The 20,408-nt window shown below is 40.2% G+C and overlaps 1 protein-coding gene and 1 non-coding gene across 2 annotated transcripts; both read left to right on the top strand.

Moving 5' to 3' along the window:
- The first annotated feature begins 5,557 nt into the window (after positions 1-5,557).
- On the top strand, positions 5,558-20,392 carry TMCO5A (transmembrane and coiled-coil domains 5A). Its single transcript, XM_055088794.1, has 11 exons — positions 5,558-5,592; positions 6,550-6,699; positions 7,122-7,245; positions 7,644-7,694; positions 8,419-8,490; positions 11,817-11,873; positions 12,327-12,386; positions 12,815-12,879; positions 13,813-13,870; positions 15,675-15,715; positions 20,194-20,392. Exons 1-11 carry the CDS (start codon positions 5,558-5,560, stop codon positions 20,390-20,392), a joined length of 912 nt encoding a protein of 303 aa, XP_054944769.1.
- On the top strand, positions 16,581-16,688 carry LOC112063502 (small nucleolar RNA U13). Its single transcript, XR_002891013.1, has one exon. It is a non-coding gene; the product is annotated as a small nucleolar RNA U13 (small nucleolar RNA).
- Positions 20,393-20,408: the final 16 nt, after the last annotated feature.

Below are 20,408 nucleotides of genomic sequence, written 5' to 3'. Positions count from 1 at the left end.
ACTGCAAGGTATCAGGACACAAAGTGGGAAGTAAAAGAAAACAATGTCCTAGAATTTTCAAAATTAACTCTTCATCAGAGGGAAGTGAATCATTTAACTGATAGAAAATGAAATAATATATTATTGTTTTCCTACTTGACTGCTATTATAATACCTTATGTAGGCACCAAAGTTGACATACTAATTGCTACTGGAATATTTTAACAGGGAAAAGCATAAGACAAAAAATGAATTTAAAACAGACTTCGAGATAAAGACTTGAGTGTAAATAGTTTATTTGGAGAACTTCTCAGATGATCCTTAAACCCCTTGTCTACTTTTAGAATTAAAGTTGAAATAAGATTGGAGGGATTTCTTCAGAGGGCTGTGCTGTGAGTCTGTACCCACAATGGGGGAGGGTGGGAGTGCTACACCTCCCTAGCCTAGTGAGACACGGGTTCCTAAGGGAAGGGTGGAAGAGCTGCTTCTCCCTTTCCTTAAGATAAGTGACGTAGACTAATGACCCCTAAATATGTCCATGCTGTAATCCCCAGTGAATATGTTACTTTACATGGCAAGGGGTCTTTGTAGATGTGATTAAGGATCTTGAAATAGGGAGATTATCCTGGGTTATTTAGATGGACCGGAGGTAATCATTAGGGTCCTTATAAGAGAAGGGAAGGAGGATGAGAGTGAGAGAAGGCACCATGATGACAGAAGCAAAGGTCAGAGTCTGAGAGAAATGTGAAGACTCTATACTCCTGGCTGTGAAGGTGAAGGAAGGGGACACAAGTCTAGGAATACAGGTGGCTTCTAGAAGCTGGAAAAGGCAAGGAAACAGATTTGTTCCTAGAGCCTCCAAAAGGAATGCAGGTCTGCCAACACCTTGATTTTATCCAGTGAGAGCCATGGAAGACTTCTGACCTCCAGAACTGTACAGTAACAAATTTGTGTTATTGTAATATTTTTCAGGTACAACCTGAAGAACTGTGTTTCCAGTATAGGACAGAAAGAACACAAAGTTAGAAAAATTGAGAAGGGAGTATAAAACTACACCAAATTTCAGTGTAAATTTCTTATGAAAGCGTGCATGCACAGGCACTAGTTACCCTTTTTAGGAATCCTCCATTTAATGATCACTGTGATTGTAAATTTTTAAGTAAAGCTAGAGAAGCAAATTTAAAATAAAATAAAGGGTGATTAGAGACCAAGCATTGGTTACCTCAGAAGAAATGACCTCACTGAAAACAAAAATTATGTCACTAAAATGTGGGTTACACTGACTCAGTACTCCATAATACCAGCTCCATATTATAGCTGAGGAAATTCCCTCTTCCTATCGCACCTTCCCAGGCTTACTGCACAATGAACTAGAAAATGTTGAGGGATGCGGTCACAGGTATGGGAGTTCTTTTTAATCTTTTTAATCCCAGCAAGACATTTAATCTCTCTTGTCCTGTTTTCCTATCTGTAAAATATAAAGCAGTTGACTCATATGCTAAGGAACAGACATTCAAAAATGGTAAAAATATAAGTGTATATTTTTAACATATTCTGGTTATACGTGAAAAATATAATAACTACACAAATATGTTCTTTGAATTGCTTTCACCTGGGAGGAAGGTGGGGAAACAATCTGAATGTTCATAAATCTGGTCACAGTAAAACAATTGTTGAGTATCTCATATTGGTTGAGTTGTGTTCCCCCGAAACTCATAGGTGGAAATCCTAATTCCTAGTACCTGAGAATGTGACTTTGTTTAGAGATAGGGTCTTTAAAGAGGTAATTAATTTAAAGTTAGGTCATTAGGGTGGGCCCTAATCCTATATGAATGGTGTCCTTATAAGAAGAAGCGATGAGGACACAGCCACACAGAGGAATGACCATGTGGGGACACAGAGAGAACACAGCCATCTGCGAGCCAAGGAGAGAGGCCTCAGGAGGAACCAACTCTGCCAACACCTTGATCAGGACACAACCTCCAGAACTGTGAGAAAATAAATTTCTCTTGTTTAAGCCACCCAGTCTTGTTTAATACTTCGTTATGGCAGCCCTAGAAAACACAGGCATTTTCCTGGCCCTCAAGAGGGGACAGATACATAAACAGAGAAATAGTTTGGTGAGAAGGATATGGTGAAGCAAATATTGCATATTATCAACTCAGCAGAATTTATGCGGTGATCAAAATGATAATTATAGAGAGCGTGTAACAGCCTGAAAAAATGTTTAAAAAAAACATTAAGTGAAAAGGCAAAACACAGCAACATAGCTATTCTACGATTACTATAAAAGATGGTTTATTAATAGACAAAAAATAAAAAAAAACTTGGAAAAACAGTTTTTGCTGAGGTGAAACCTTGATGAACTTTCATTTCTTAGTTCTTTATTGCTGTTATAATAGCAATGATGCAATAAATTTTTAAATATTTAATTTTACTGATACATTCTCCCTTTTTTTCTTTTTTCCTTCACATTTTGGTTTAGTTCAAGTCTCTGCTTGTGAGAAAGTTATTCTTGAAAGGGAATTCAAAAAGATTTTCTGAGCCTAAAGATTGTACAGAACACAGAGATGTACAATATATATCTTTTTAAATTCATGTTTATGTTTTCTTCAGGTAAATACCCAGAAGTGGAATTGCTAGATCATATGATAGTTCTATTTTTAAGTTTCTGAAGAACCTCCATATCATTTTCCATAGTGGCTGCACCAATTTACATTCCCACCAACAGTGCACTAGGATTCCCTTTTCTCCACATCTCACCGACACTTGTTATTTCTTATATTTTTGTAAAGAGCCATTCTGACAGGTGTGAGGTGGTATCTCACTGTGGTTTTGACTTACATTTCCCTGATGATTAGTGATGTTGTGCATCTTTTCATGTGCCTGTTGACCATCTGTATGCCTCCTTTGGAAAAATGTTTATTCAGATCTTCTGCCCATCTTTTTAATTGGATTGTTTAGGGGTTTTTAGTATTGAGTTGTGTATGTTCTTTGTATATTTTGAATATTAGCCCCTTTAGCGGAAATAACCACTAAAAATAAGTAAGGACTTAAGGAAAATGGCACACTTGCTTCTGTATTCAAAAAATAATGATCTAAAATGAGATTATAGAGCCTTGCCTGGCTATAAGCCTCAAGATCAAGCTCATTTATAAAAATATCCAAAGAAGAATTTGCCAAAGTAAAAGTGAGGACAAATGAGGTGAGCAGAAGATATAGCTCTCCATCCCTTGAGGCAGCCGGAAGGGCCAGGGCCCAGGCAGCTCCATTCAGGGCTCACACACCTGGCCAGGCCCCTTACAGCAGAAAGGTGAGGCACAGCACACAGAGCCTGAGTGCCCAGCCTGGAAAACAGCACGTATTTTCACAAGAGACTTCCACACAAAGGCCACTGCGTTCCTGACAGCAATGCAGCAAAATGTGACATGTCTCTCAGTAACTTCTGTGTAGGGCAGGGCACAGCATGGAAAAGTTAACAAGGTGAAAACAGCTGCCCTAAGGTCCATGGAGGACCTTAATTTGCCCCCTAGGCCCTGTTTTCACCTTGATTTAGCAGTTCTCACTATAGTAATCTGTTGTCCTCATCCCACACAGGCCCCGAGCTTGGGATTCTGCTGCTCCTACAGGCTTGCCTTTGGTAGCCCCTCAAGGAGAAAAGCTCCCCAGGAAGGAGATAGAGCTTTATTTTTATCCCAGTTAAAGTCCCTATCCAATCCATTAATAGCTACAATAACCTTGGTCCAGGGCATTTCCTGGAGAATCTATAACCAGCTGAGGTTAATGAACTCTCCCTACCATTAATTCCTGGGAGAGGCCATTGGCCTGAATGGTTACTTAATTACTCTTCTGTGTACAGCTTCATAAAGCAATGAAATGCCTTCTTTCAGGAAGAAGGGAGATGGTAATGGGGGTCATCAGAGGCCATTAATTTTACAAATAGTTTGTTAGAAACTACAGTATGTTAAGAAGTCACTCTGGCCCACAAATCAACTCCATGCGGTCCTTATTAAGTTGAGATCCAAACCTTCCCAAGTTTCCATGATTCACACACATAAAGTTACAAGTGGTGCAGAATCTGGCCAAAATGTACATACTCAGGTATGCAGAAACATATTCTTTATATTCTGCAAATGATCTTATCTTCCCCTCTAGCTCTGATTCCTTAAGTTGGCAGAAAAGACTCAATGGGGCCAATTCAAGACACCATAGACTTTTCCCACTTAAAACTCTCTTTCAGGTAATTTCTCAGTCTTAGGGAGATTCTCCCTCTCCAGAGCTCTCCTCTTTCCCAGGATACTGGCAGGTTCAGGGAAAAACTACATATCCTTAAGGAGGGTTGAAGGAGGAGCTCCGGGTCTTCATGGCCCCTCTTGCTGCTCCTGGGTCTGCTGGCCTTTCAGGCTGTATGCTGGCCCATGCTGCTTGTGCTATCCCTCCCCCCAACACACACACACACACACACGCCCTAGTATGTAAATCCCATGAGGGCAGGTGTCTTGGCTGTTTTGTTTACTCTGTTTCCCTAATGCTTAGAACAGTGCCTGGCATACATAGGAGCTCCTTCAATGTTTCAGTGTTTGTCCAATGAATGAGTAGTTAGTTGGCTACATGATGGGATTAGACTGCTGGCCTCAGGAATCAGACTTTCCATATTAGTCACACTTTGAAGCAAGGGAGCTCAATCTGCCAGAGAAATAAAAGACAGGGGCTACCCCTTCATACTGCCCAGAAATCAGATCCATTAAACTACTGCTGCCAAAGGGAAGACGTGACCATGAAACACACACAACCATCTAGGGTCTGAAGTCTCCAGAGATGATGAGAAAGCGTTGCCACCCACCCCACTGTGACATGCTGCCCCCCATGTCAACAGCAGAGTCATGACACCTCAGAAGGTTCTGAGATTCTATTGGACAGTTCCTCTGGGGAAAGATTAGACTCTTCAGAAGCTAACTGCCTAGAGCAGAATCAGGAAGACCATACACATCAGAAGAGAGGTGGAGTTTATGGAAGTAATGGATTTAAAGAGGAAACCAAAGGGGCAGAGCAAGCCAAATTTACTTCTGCTTGGTTTTTCTGAGCCCTGTTTAATACTAAGATCTTAATATCTGGAGATTCTTATAGAGGCCAGGCTAGAGAGCAGAGAGATTACTTTTCAGAGAAGTTATACACCTACACCCATGCCCATGGGCCCTTTAGGAAAACAAGTGGCCCTAGACTAGAAAGGGACTTAAGAACAATTGATAACCTCTATTGATTCTTATTGCTGTGAATAAATTCCAAAGGGTTTTGTGTTGTTGAACCATCTCTGAATATACCTGGTAGCAGGATATATACTGAAATTTCAAGCATTATCCCTGTATCCTCACTGTATCCTTACTGAGGCATAATCAGAACATGAGCAGAAAACCAAAAGGCTGAATTTTGTCATGGCCAAAATGTGAAGTTGGAGGGAAGAAACCAGTTAATTTGGTTTCTATATTTGGGGGCTCTTGGCTAGTTACTCTACTTCACAAATGGACCCATTTCCCCAACTCATTAAATACATCTCTGCTGATATTTTAGCGAATCTACAATGGAAGAACACAAAGAAGATCAACTAGATCCTGAGTAAGTAATCATGATTATGCAAAGCCACATCCAAGGACCAAGGTATGACGCAGGTCTGCTGTTGATGTCTTCCTTCATCTTCTAGTCTCCCTCTCTCTCTCCATCTACTATCTATCCCTCCCCCATTGCACTCCACCTCAAGCCCTTCATGCCCTCCTGAAGTGATAGCTATTATAAAGTCTTCTTTTCCAAAATCATCCCTCATCCTTACTCAAAAGTCTGCCTCACTAACTTATTTATGGTTAATTATTTGAAAAGCAAACTAATTAACTGATACAAGAAAAAGAAAAGTTTATTGAGAGCTTCCATGTGCCAGGTACCCTTTCTAGATTACTCTAGTGTTACCCTTATTTTATTCAAATTTACTTCAAAAAGATTTTTGCATTCTTGAAAGTGAATGCCTGGATCATATCTGTGTGCTCAATGAAGTGACTCTCATGATAGATACTCAAGCTTTGTAGCAGGCACTGTAAGAGAAGTTTTGAGACGGGAGGAGGAAGGGAAAGACTGAAGCCCTACCTGCTGGTGGAAATCTCTTGCGGCTCTGCATAAAGCTGGGCTCAATCATAAGGAATGTGCCAGCTACCTGGATAAAAGTACTCAATAAAAGTGTATTTCATGAGCAGATTTTGTGAACAATTTGTCTGAGAAACAAATGCAGGAGACTATTTAAGGAAGCAAGACTTCTGGAACCAGAGTGGAGGTACACTAGTATATTGAGCACTTTGGCTGAGAAAGACTGAGAAAAACCTCTCTTGCTGACCACGTTGAGAATTATTGAAACAAATTGTAGAACATGATTAAGAAATATAATTTCCTAAGAATGAAAAAGGAAAGATGTGCTTCCAGAAACAGCCAGGTTAATGAATTACATGCCTTCTAGATATCCCCTTTAGTCCAAAGATTACTGATCTTAAGATAACTGGCCCTTGCTCAATTTGGGGACTGAGTCTACAGGTCAGAGAAAGTGGAAATCTTAAGACTGGCCCAGTCAAAGAGGAACATTAACAGTTTGAATATGGACCTTGAAAGAGATATGCAGAGAATTGATGAAGCAAATCAGGACCTTCTTCTCAAAATCCGCGAGAAAGAAGATGAGATTCAGAGGTGAGTGTAGGGGTTCCATGAGGGAAGTTCTCCATCCAGAGGATGGGGTGGAAGAGAATAGACAACACTAAATTTTCCTGTTTGTTCTAGAGACCTAAATCTTGTACAGCAAAGTTTCTTCTGCATTCTTTGGCATTTCTCTGTGGCTCAAACCCTGAAATACAGCAAGTTTTAAAGAGATTCCTAAAAAAATTGGGTGATACTTACCTGAGTTGAAAGAACATTGGGGTGTTTGACTTGGGAATCAGAGGAATCTTACTTTTTCTGCCTTGAAAGTGATTCTGAGTCTAAGGATCCAGGAAAGAATGGTTTCCAACTTGAGATTCATGTTTATTGTCACTGAGGTACCCTTGAAACTGATATTTGTGTTTTATCAGTTCTGAAACTGCCAGATCCTCACAATGTGTGCTTGCGTCATCTAGGCTGGAAAATGAGATCACTCAGACCAGAGACCTGGCAGAGGATGAGGACTGGGAGAAGGAGAACTGCACCACGAAGGAAAGGGAAAGAGCCTTGCAAGAGCTAGAAGAAGAAACAGCCAGACTGGTAAGCAAGAAGCTGGGAAGAGCTATATGATAGGTTTTATTCATCATCCTGTCTCTCATCAACTATCAGATAAGCTAGTCTCTCCTTTTTACATACAACTAGTAGTCAACTCAAAAGTCATGGCAGGATGTGTCCGTGCATGGAAAGGGATGTGTGGAGGGTAGGGTTTCTTTGGTCATATTTAGTATTGGGAAGCCCTGCGTGTGGGCATCTCTATCCCTGGTAAGTTGGTGTGTATGTATTGAGATCAAACCACAGGTTCTTTACCTGACGTTATGCAATAAGGTAGAGTTCCTGCAGGAAATCATCACTGGAGCGAAATGGAGAACAATCAACTAAATAAAGACAGATGATGGTATGCAGATGCACACTTACACGCTGCTTCTTTCTCTCAACAGGAAAGGAAGAATGAGACTCTGGTCCACAGTATAGCAGAACTTGAAAGAAAGGTGGGATGGGGCTCCTGTGTTCCCCAGTGTTCCCACAGCATCCCCAGGCACCAAAGAGACAAGGGAGCAAAAGTGATCATAGGGGATCCCACACGTCAGAGAGGCCTGTGCTGGGGTGGATACTACTCTCCTGAGGCTGAGCTTCGTGACCTAAATAAATGCCATGCATCTTCCCTGCAAGTATCAGATGGAGGGAGTGAGTGGGTTATTCAGGGTATTCAGTGATCCCATAAGTTCCTTCATTCTATTACAAGAAAAGGGATTCCAGTAGACACTCTGTTAAAGTGATTGGCTGGCAACTTTGTAGTGAGAGTTAATTTTACTTTCAACAGAGACTTAAAAATACCTAATTCCTAAGGATTCCCTCTTCCTTGTCTAGGCATTCCCTCTACCTCAACTCCTGCTCAGAATACAGTGGGTTTCCTATGATACCCTACTTTCTGACCCATACCTGAATAACCCAGCATGGATTAGGGGTTCAGAAAAGTACCCCTGCCTTGAGCAGGCTCTAGCTTTGGTGGCCAAGACTAGTGAGAAGAAGTTAGAGGTAGAATAAAGATGTTTCCAAGAGCACCAAGTATCCACCAAAAGACCACCTCCTGGCAGCTTTTATCAAGACCAAATTACCAGCCCACACACACACCAGAGAATGTCTTTGTTTTCTTTATTTTTTTTATTTGATGTATTTTTTATTTGCAATGTATTTTTTTATTTGAAACTGTAGCTTACAAGGAAATCTCAAAAGGCAACTAAGTGTGAACAAGGCGACCTAAAGGGAACCCCAGAAGAGTCAAAGGTAAATGGAAAAGCAATCTTGAATGGGTTTGGACTATATGAACAGGACACAAGCTTTCAAGTGGAAACAACTGTCAAAGTTGGGATAGGGCTTCCCTGGTGGCGCAGTGGTTGAGAGTCCGCCTGCTGATGCAGCGGACACGGGTTCGTGCGCCGGTCCGGGAAGATCCCACATGCCGTGGAGCGGCTAGGCCCGTGAGCCATGGCCGCTGAGCCTGCGCGTCCGGAGCCTGTGCTCCGCAACGGGAGAGGCCACAACAGTGAGAGGCCCGCGTACCGCAAAAAAAAAAAAAAAAAAAAAGTTGGGATAAATTCTTTGTAGTTTTACCCATGTCAGGCATAAGCCTGGACCATTGACTACTGACATTTCCTCTGCTTTTAGTACGGAATTTTACTCTGAAGCCATATATTTTGTTCTTTCTTCCATGAGGAAGAGCAGAACACAAATGCATATATAACACTGGAGGCAGTTGAAGTCCCTAATTTAAATCCTGTCCCCAGTACTTAGTGTGGTACATGAAGGGCAATTTAATCAGTCCCTCCCAGCCTCCGTTTGAAAATTGAGTGAAATTGGGTACATAAAGTATTCTTTCCTTTTTTTGGAGAGCTAAAACCTGAAGTCACATAATTTTAAAGTAACTATTTAAGAGTCTGGCTAAGGCATATGTATGAATTCATAGAGGCAGAGCTAGGATCTGTAAATCTACTGCATGTTAGGCAACTTACACATCCTGTCATGGAATCCAATCTAGAAAAAAAATCATTAAATTGGTCATTCAAGTATCTAGTGAGTTCTGCACGCTAAGTGCATCAGAGAGTGCTTAGCATTTCTCTAATTGTGTTCCAGAGCTAAGAACCTGGACACAACCACAACACATCCGATCAAAGATGCAAGAAGAATTAAAGACTTACTTTTTTTATTTAGAGAACAGGTAAAATTCTAACTTGATACTTTCTGTAGAATTACATCTTTATCCTTGCCTTAATTTTTCTTTAGCTTATTAAGCCCACACTTAAGCCCATACTGTGTATATGAAGCCTATGAAGATATGGACACACTGAAAATAGAAATATAAAATGAAAGAATAGAGAATCACTCCCCTATCTTCTCTTGGCCAAATTAGTATTGATGGCCACAAAAAAAAAAAAAAAAAAAAAAAAGAAGAAGAAGAAGAAGTTAAAGGCCACCAAGTAAGCTTAGTCATGCACATCCAGGAAATTTACCTGGAAAGAAAGAAATCTGGATCCTGTGTGTACATCAGGAAGAAAGTGAAGTTAAGACTAGAAAGGATTATGAAGCCCCATGACTATCCTTACCATATAACTGCAGCAGTCAGAGATTGATTTTCTTCCTTCTCCTGCCCAAAACAAGTTTTCCTGACAGTAAGGCCACCAGAATCTAGTGGGGACACTTTAATGCTGGCTATGTCAGGTGAGCTGAGCTGACAGACTATAGATAGAGAGTTCCAGGTGTTGTCAGAACGATGGCCATTATTTTCCTAGCAGCAAACCAGCCCAGCCCTAAAGAGTTCTAGAGTATTATTGACCCTCTGAATCACTCCCTTTTGCCCACCTGTTTTGTAGAATTCTTAGGTGATATCTCTAATTCTATGAAATATACAGCATCTCCTTTGCTTCTGTTCCTCTTGCATGCTGGTGATTAGTTCAGCAGTTTAATGGGATGCCTGCTTCAACTCCTTGTGACTCAGGCCACTGTCTTGAAAATAGAGCCTTTAGCACATTTTTCTTTCTGGCCCTGGTTGTAATTGACTGGAGGGGAAAGGAACTGTTAGAAGCGTCCAGATGTAAAATATGATGCCTAGATAAAAGTGGGAACAACAGAGCTGAAAGGGAAGGATGGGAAAATACAGTTATATCTGCTCTTGCTACAGAATATAACCCAAATGCATCCATTCTTCCCTATCGACTACTAATAATAGTACTACCCTCTTGTAAGCCACCATAACACTCACCTGGATGCTGAAGTAGCCTCCTAACAAGTCTTCCTGCTTCAACTCTTACTCCTAAATAATCTCACTTTCCACATATTGGAAAGTCTCTTCTTTAAAAACACAGGTCAGATTGTGTCTTTACCACTTGAAGCTCTCTCCTCGCTTTTCACTACAATTAGAATAAAGAACCAAATTTTGGGGACCTCCCTGGTGGCGCACTGGTTGAGAATCGCCTGCCAACGCAGGGGACACAGTATCGAGCTCTGGTCCGAGAAGATCCCACATGCCACGGAGCAACTAAGCCCGTGCACCACAACTACTGAGCCTGTGCTCTAGAGCCCGCAAGCCACAGCTACTGAAGCCCACGCCTAGAGCCCGTGCTCCACAGCAAGAAAAACCACTGCTATGAGAAGCCCGCGCACCACAACAAAGAGTAGCCCCCTCTCGCCACAACTAGAGAAAGCCCGCGCACAGCAACGAAGACCCAACGCAGCCATAAATAAATAAATAAATAAATAAATAAAATAACCAAATTTTTTTAGAAGCTATAAGGCCCTACATATGTAATCTCATCAGTGGCTACCTTTCCCCACCTTACCAGTATCCCCTGTGCTTCAGCCACATAACTTCTTCATACATACCAAAGTTCACAGTCTTGGCCCTTGTTGTAACCTCTGCATGGGACATATTTCCTCCAGATCTCCATTTGACTAATATTTATCTTTCAGATTTCAGCTCAAGTATCATCAGAGAGGCCTTCGCCAACCACCTATGTTAGCTCTTATGCCATCACTCACTCTCACTCTCAGCACATTACTCTGCTTTTATTTCCTTCACAGCACTTACCATTACCATGTTGACTCACTTGTTATGTCCCCCAACTAGAATGTCAGCTCTGTGAGGCAGAAAGCCTATCAATTCTGTTCACCACTGTATCCTCAGCACTCCCCCTGCCCTTGCCCTGTCACTCCAGTGTAGTGGCCGATATAGAATAAGCTTTCATCAAATATTCAAGGAAGGAAGAGAGGAAAGAAGAAATACAGGGAGAAAGAAAGGAGTGAGCCATGAATATATAAAAGCAAAAGTGACAGTGAATTTTTCAAGGTTGATGTTTTTCTAAGAGAAATAGCTAAGGAGGAAGGAAGCTAAGAATTGAAGTTTAAGGGCGAACGAAGCACTGATGAATACTCAGTGGTCAAGAGTACAGGCTCACCAGGCAGCTGCAAAGGACAGTTTGACTGCCCTCCATCAAAAAGATATCTGAAATGGTGCCCAATGCACTTCAACCACCTGTGAGATAACCTTTGCTATAGCATTTCAGAATGGAATCCTGTTTTTGCCTTGCTGAGTTACCAGCCTCCTTCCCTGTCTATAGGTTAAGTTACAACAGCTGGAAGCCTCCTGTGCAGACCAAGAGAAGGAGCTGGCCAAGGTAACCACAGTAACTTCAATATTACTCCTCCCAAAGGAAGGGATACTAGATTCTTGGTCAGATGATCTAATGCATTCCTCAAATGATTGAGTTATAATAAGGTTCTAGATCCCAAACCATTATGGGATCAGGAGGGTATGAAGGAAAGAAAGATGACTATAGCCTCCTAAGTTACCTTCTATTTAATACTTTTTATAGGATACATTTCATAATCTATATCTTCCACAAATTAGTATCTATTCTTCTCCCAACTGTCCCCAAATAATCCCCAAAGGACTATAAAATATAGCTTGCTTACCCTCAAAAAAATTAGTTTATATGTACAAAAAAACATATTTAGAACAATTAGAAAACCACATTTAGGGTCTGGTACACAGGAGGAAACAAGTATACTGTTGTTCTTACAGCAATTCACTGAGAAAATTTAAGACTAATAAATTTTAGTCTCCCCAGGTAATAGAAGACTATGCACTTGTGGCCCAGCTCTGTGAAGATCAGGCCCTCTGCATAAAGGTACAGCCTCTCAGTAAAGGGACAGCAAAGGGTTTGTTCAGGAACAGGGTGAAATGGAACCAGGTTTTTCAGAGCATACTGTCTGGAACAATTTGAACTCTTCAAGGTGTCATTCCAGAAGGATCGTAGGGTCTCTGACACTCCACCACCGATATCATTCTGTTACTTCCCTGGTCTCCTAGCCTCTGTGCCCTTAACTTAATAATGAACACTTTTCCTGTTTATAATCCCATTTACCCCCAGGGACCTGTGCAGTGGCGAAATATAGTGAGAGATCAGTAGTGGTGGGGTGGAGGCTAGGAAGGAGAAAACGTGGCAGTGGGAATACCAAACATTTATGTCACAATGTAATAATGCATGTTTATTATGATTAGGAAAAGCACAGGGCTTTAATTAGTAACCGTGCTTTCTTTTATTTCTCTTTGAAGAAGTACCAGGAAACTTTGAAGAAAATAGAAGAAGAACTAGAGACTCGGTTCCTCGAGAGAGAAGTGTAAGCTTTGGCAAACAAAGGAACATCCTGGTTTTAGGGGTAGCTCCATCTCAGCCTGGGTCAGAGCAAACACCTCTCTAATTCCAGTTTGGAATTGTGAGGCCCCCAACACCACATATATTTCCCCTCTGTAGTGATCAGGTCGACTCCCACTGAACCACACCAACTTTAAAATGCAGGTCCTTCTCCCATCCTTCTTCAAAGACTGTAGAAACACATCTCCCTTCATAGCTTTATCACGTTACCAATTATTTGGGTTTATATTAAGGGTAGGAACATGTGCTTTAAAAAGGGTTAGTGGTCAGGCACCTTGATAAGTAGAACATTCATATTAAACATAAATAAAAGCTTCCTTCCCCCAAAAAATACCCCTTGAGTTTGTCAAAAGAGTTTAAATGATGAGAAACTAAACCAAAAACCTCACTTCCATTTCTGGACCCTCTTTAGATGTTAAATCTTAATTCAGTCAAGAAGTATCTCTACATATTAAATATTTAGAATCTTGTGGTGAAGAGAAAGAGACCCAAACTGCATAAAGCCTCTAAATAGGCAGGTACACACCGTGGCCTTGTGTCCAAGACACCAGGACTTGGAGGTCCTCGCCCCTAAAGGATACCTTCAAGTCTCCCAAAATCCTTCCTGAGTACTAGGTATGGCTTGACTGCTAAGCTAAGTTTCTAGAACAAGGCTATTCAACAGAAATTGCTATATTATCTATTAAGTATCCACTTGGCCACTTACTGAGTACGTGAAGAACAGGTAGTATGACTGAGGAACTTATTTTTTATTTTAATTAATTTAAATTTAAATAGCTACATGTAGCAACTGGCTACAATAGAATTAGAATATAAAACTGGTTTTAAACAACCATCATATAATATGAATCTTTGAGCGCACTTTATCCAATCTCTATCTTGGTTCTTTTCCCCCTAGGTCAAAAGTCATAAGCATGAACTCAGCAAGCAAAGAGTGTAACGGCCAAAATAACAAGGTAAGCACCTACTCCATCTTCAGCTTCTTCAGCGTCATCGCCTTTCAAAGGAGTTTCCAAAATCACTATAAGCCACTAAACATCTAGCAATCTTCCCATGTGAATTTTCCAACAGTACCAGATATAATTCCAAAGCATTTCAACCCTAAACAAACAAAGAGGATGCTAAGGAACAGTTGTCTTACCTCTTACAGCTGTGCAAATGATGTGTTCTCAAAGAAACCAGCCCAAGACCAAAGAAAGTTTAGAATAGAGGCGAGAAGGAACATTAACTGAGAGTGCACTCTGTGGAGAGAAGGCCAATACATGACACATACACCACTCCTCTATCTCCCATAATCACAGCACTCTTTCCCGATGATCCCAGCATGGTCCAGAATCTTTTACTACACAGAACACCAAGGGCATCTATCACCATCTAATCAGAGTTGGCCTATGAGTTAAAACATAGGAAGCAGTTGCTTCTTTATGATACAGCTTCAGTGTCTATTCATCTTTAACATCATGATGTCACCAGCACATATGCAAAGGTCTGAAGGAAACAGATGTGGATGTAAAGCACCCGGCCTCTTGGCCTGCTTGGTGTCTTGTGGAAGCAAGTACATAGATAAAGTTTATTGGACTTTAATTGTAATTTATATTTCCTTTAGAGCCAAGGTGGACATTCAGCAGAAATTTTATGTTGCTGAGATATATGGTCTTTATAATCTCAGAAAACAGAAGTCATCTCTTCCTTAAAAGCAAATATCAACATTTGACTATTACCCTTGAGGTCCTCCAGATGTTTGAATATATGTTAGACCATTTCCACAGTGACTATAGTTCCCACTGTCCTGAACAGGTTATTCTGGTCCCAAGCTTATGTATTCCACTCAGCAAGCAAAACTCCTGAAATTTACTGAAGTCCACCTCTCTAGAACAAAGCTTGGCATGCTACCTGATGTGTACCACCATCTATTCCCGGTGACTTATTAAAGTATTCCTCTGACCACCTATCAGAAAAACAACAGGACAGTCTTCATCAAGATGACCAGAGTCCATGTGATGGTTCAACGACCTAGGATGTTTGAGCAATCTCTTTAGAGAGGCTGCCTGAACAGCTGACCAGCTAGCATGCCACTTAATCTCACTCAAGCTATAGAATCAAATTTGTAACCCAGAAAGCTGCTTTCTAATTCCAATTCTGCAAGCCTCAATTCCACAGTTTTAAAGTGTGATCATAATTCCTCTTCCTTTTTATCTCACAAGGAAGTTTAAAGGAAAATGAAGTAACTGAGAAAATATTTTGGAAGACGGATGTTACAGAAATCCAGGATATATTCTCATCTTTACATTTTTATAGCTTTCAAAATTTATCTCTTGGAATATGTTCGTGTGGTTTTTATAGCCTGTAAACTTCTCTAAGGGTCACTGACTAAGTAGAAGGTAAGGGTATAGTTGAGAGAGCCCAAAATGTGAACTGAGAGGACCTGGGTTCCAGGCCTGGTCCTGCCACTTACAAGCTGTATGACCCTACCCTTCTAAGTCTTCATTTATTCCTATCAATATATAAAAAGGTAATGCAGTTTTATATATATATATATATATATATATATATATACACACACACACACACATACATATATATACACACACACACACATATATGTACATATATTTGGCTTTGAAAATTTCATCTGCTTATGTATATGAAAAAATTTGTAAAATTTTACCTAAAATAACATTTAATTAATGGCTCAGTACTACTTGGCAGTGACAACAGCCTCCAGAAATTGTTTATCACTGTCCTTTCTTCTTCTCCCAGGATAACTCTCTCCAAAAGAAGAAAACAGGGTTCTATAAAACGTAAGTAAATCCCTTTGAGTAAACTTCCCAGAAAACTGGGAGTTCTACTTAGCCATACTAGCAGATAGCAAAGTCTAGACAAGGAGAACATTGTATACACACACACACGCGCACACACACAGTCAAGTCAACAAATTTGTTTTATCAATGACTACATTTCTCAGTTCACTGCTATGAATTCCTTGTCCAAAGGCGATGACTAATCTCAGCTTTCCAGTATTAGAAGCCAGTGGCCTAGCAGTAATCAGAAACAGGAATCCTATCACCTAGAAGAGATGTGACAAGTCTCATACTTACCCCCTTTTCCCTTCAACACTTTCAACTAGTTTGATGTGTCTGGTTTCCCAGTAACATCAGTTGATTAGAAATGGGGACTCCAATAAAAAAATTAAAAATGAAAAAATTAAAATTAAAAACAGAAAAACAAAAGAAATTTAAAAAAATAAAAAGAATAAACAAGGAGGGTTATAAAAAAGAAAGAAGGAACTTCTGCAATATACAATAACACTGAGGCACCTTGAGGACATTATGCTAAGTGAAATAAGCTAGTCACAGAAAGACAAATACTGCATGATTCCACTTACTTGAGGTATCTAAAACAGTCAAGCTCATGAATCAAAGTGTGGAATGATGGCTGCCAGGGGGTGGGGGGAGGAGGCACAGGAATTTACTAATCCATCGGCATAAAGCTTTGGTTAAACAAGATGATTAAGTTCTAGAGATCTGCTGTATAACATTGCACCTGTAGTCAACGATGATGTGTTGCACACTTAAAAATTTGTTAGGAAGGTAAATCTCATGTTAAGTGTTCTCACCACAATAAAATAAATTTTTTTTAAAACTTAAAAAAAAAAGAAATGGGGAGATCCTTCTGTGGTTCGTAAGCATGAAGATTGGGTTTTTACACTATTGTGTGAGATGTGCCTCCCTCAAACTTTATCACAATGTCAGCACATTACCCCCTAATGTGAAAAATAAAAATAAAAATAGGGAGAGAATTTCTAAATGCAAGTATACCACTGCCTTACAGCAGATAAAAGAGAGAGAAAATGATTGGGAAAAGGAGACAGCACCTAACAGTATTCAGCACATAATAATTGCTCAAAAATCTTGTTAAACCAAATAAGAACTCAAGATTCAAACAACTGAGTGGATATTAGTCCTTAGGGAATCATTGTGATAGCAAAGTAAAATTGGTATTGAAGCCCCTGCATTTTTAAGAAAAGGTCAAATTATGTTCAGTATAGTATGTTTAAAAAGGCAGAGAGAAACATATATTTAAAGTGGTATGAAATGTGATTTAGAAAAAGTCCAATCAAAATGGTTAACATAAAATTATTGGTGCTTAAAGGTCAGCTCCAACTGTCTGGAAAATTTGCTTAAGAGGGATACTCCTTCATACCAGTTAAGTGAAGAATTATATATTTCAATATCCTTAAATACATGTTCCCAGAACAACTAGCAGAATTTTCCCTAGAACTCCTAGGCCACCTTCGCCTATAATTCAACACCAGTGCCCAGCATGGACTTGCCCATGTTCCTGGGATAAGAACTATCTGCCATAAAGAGAGTTAGTAGCCTAAAGAAACATAAGCCCAGCAAGCCTAGCTCATCACATCAAACTACAAATGTCTTTCCTCTTGCTCTGATCCAGCATCCTTGGAGCACTGGTATACTGTGCACTGATAAGAAATTAGAAAGCTAGGTTATTCCTAAGATTGTCCCTGGGCATGTCATCCCAGACCCTTCTCATGAATACTGTATCCAGCTTCAAGGAGAGTGGTGGGAAGAGGCTTTTGATTCTAATTTTGAGCAAGATCCTGTATTAGAATGGATCCTGGCTCTTGTCACCAAGATTAACTCTACAGGAAAACTTAAGAAAACTGGAGGGGAAGGGGCTGTTTTTGACTGGTGAGTGGAGGTGGGCCGTGAATTTGTCCTGAGGCAGAATGCAGCCCAGCACAACCAGATAAGGGAATATAGCAAAGGAAACAGTGGAGGTTTGCTCGTGGAAATAATATTAAAACCACAAAGGCAAAATAATTTATCAGTTATATAAGAAATCAAGACTACCATAAGGAAATTTATTAGGAAATATTAAAGGTAATATAAATGAAAGAAGAGAAATACCATGATCATGGATAGGAAGCCTTAATATCATAAACACATCAATGGTCTCCAAGTAATTAATAGAATCAAGTTCAATTCCAATCAAACTCCGCAGAAGATTTTTCATGGAATTGAATAAAATGATACTAAAATATTGTATATGGGAGAGTAAATGGGTCAAAAATAACCTGGGCAATTTTATAGAAGAGCAAGAAATGATAAACATGCCCTTTGAGATATCAAGACTTACTGGGAAGCTACAGTAATTATGATAGTGTAGTATTATCACAGGAATAGGAAAATTGACCAATGGAAAAGAACATGTGCTCAGAAACAGTGCACATATAGAAGCTTGATATATGACAGTGATTATATGTCAGAGGGGAAAGAAAGGATTGACTGTTCAGTAAATATGGTGGGGAAAAAAAGGTTATCCAGATGAGAAAGAAATAAGATTGAATTACTACTATACAGTATAACAAAAAAGCAAGCCCAGGTGTGTTAAAGACTTAAACACCAATTTTTTTAAAAAACCTACAAAACTCAGTATTAGTTATCTATTGCCACATAACAAATTACCCCAAAATTTAGTGGCTACAAACAACAAACATTTATGAACTCACACTTTCTGTGCATCGTAAATCTGTGAGCTACTTAGCTGGGTGGTTCTAGCTCATGGTCTGTTACGAGGCTGCTGTTAAGATGTTGGCTGAAATTACAGTTATTAGAAGGCTGGGCTGAGGCTAAAGGATCTATGTCCAAAGGAGCTTACTCACACAGCTGGTTGCTGGCAGGAGGTCTCAGTTCTTCATCACATGGACCTCTCCACCAGGCTACTTGTGTGTCCTTATAACCTGACAGCTGGCTTTCTCCTGAGAGTAAGGAGGAAGCCACAGTGCTTTTACTACATAGTCTAGGAAATCACACACTGTCATTTCCATAATATGTTATTCTTTTTTTTTTTTTTTTTTTTTTGTGGTACGCGGACCTCTCACTGTTGTGGCCTCTCCTGTTGCGGAGCCCAGGCTCCGGACGCGCAGGCTCAGCGGCCATGGCTCACGGGCCTAGCCGCTCCGCGGCATATGCGATCTTCCCTGACCAGGGCACGAACCCGTGTCCCCTGCATCAGCAGGTGGACTCTCAACCACTGCACCACCAGGGAAGCCCCATAATATGTTATTATTTAGAAGCAATTCATTAAGTCTATTCCACACTCCAGTGGAGAAGAATCTCTCTAAGGGAGGAATACCAAAGAATTTGTGGACATATTTTTAAGCTACCATAAACTCTTAATACAAAATAGTATCTTTTAGGCCTTGGGGTAGGGAATGATTTTTCAAACAAGATACAAAAAGCAGTGGTTCTAATTAAAGGAAATGATAGATTAGACTTTATTAAAAATAACTTTAGGGACTTCCCTGGTGGCACAGTGGTTAAGAATCTGCCTGCCAATGCAGGGGACACGGGTTCGATCCCTGGTCCAGGAAGATCCCACATGCCGCAGAGCAACTAAGCTTGTGCACCACACCTACTGAGCCTGCGCTCTAGAGCCTGCAAGCCACAACTACTGAAACCCGTGAGCCTACAGCCTGTGCTCCTCAATAAGAGAAGCCACCGCAATGAGAAGCCCGCGCACCTCAACAAAGAGTAGCCCACACTCGCCACAACTAGCGAAAGCCTGGGCTTAGCAATGAAGACCCAGTGCAGCCAAAAATAAATAAATAAAATGCACATTAAAAAATAAATTTTGTTCTTTAACATCTTAGAGCAAGTGAAAGTTATAGAGGGCAGATATTCAAAATATACACAAAGGAAAAGAATTAATATCAAGAACATATAAAGAATTCCTACAAATTAATAAGAAAAGCCCAAACAACATAGTAGATAAATGGGCAGGAGGAAACACATAAGATGAATAAACCTATGAACAGATGTTCAGCACCATCGTTCATCAAGGAAGTGCAAGCCAAGACCATAATGAGATATTACTTTATACCCATCTGATTGGCAAAAGTTTAAAAGTCTGATAACATCAAATGTTGGAGAGGATGTGGATCCACAGAAACATAAACCCTGCTGGTGGAGTATAAATTGGTGCAACTACTTCGGAAAACAATTTTCCAAAATAAAAATAAAAAACAAAACAAGATAATTTCAGATAGTGATAAATGCTGAAAGAAAATTAAACATGGTGATGGGAGAGAGAGTAGCTGGCAGGCCAGCATATGGGAAGAGGTTACCTTTATAAGGGGTTGTTAAAGAGTAGAGACATTTGAATATCAAGGAGTCAGACACACATTTAGATTATGACTATTTTGTTCCAGGCTTCCTAACCTCTAGTTAACAGTTTCTTGGCCTTCTCTTTCCAGGATTTTTCAATATTTCTTTCTCACCACCCTGTTTTTCATCAGACTGCTGGGCTACTTGTTGTTCCACATAAGTTTTATAAATCCAGATCTCTTTGTCAATATACTGCCCAAGATACTGAGCAGGAACATTTTGTGGAAGCTAAGATGCTTTCTCTTTCCATCTCTCATGCTTGAGACAGAGGACATGTTACCCCACTGACCCCCAAGAAATATCC

Source organism: Physeter macrocephalus, chromosome 11, assembly GCF_002837175.3.
Source record: "Physeter macrocephalus isolate SW-GA chromosome 11, ASM283717v5, whole genome shotgun sequence".
NCBI lineage: Eukaryota > Metazoa > Chordata > Mammalia > Artiodactyla > Physeteridae > Physeter > Physeter macrocephalus.
The sequence above is the reverse complement of the archived record's forward strand: the minus strand, read 5'-3'. Positions and strand labels throughout refer to the sequence as shown.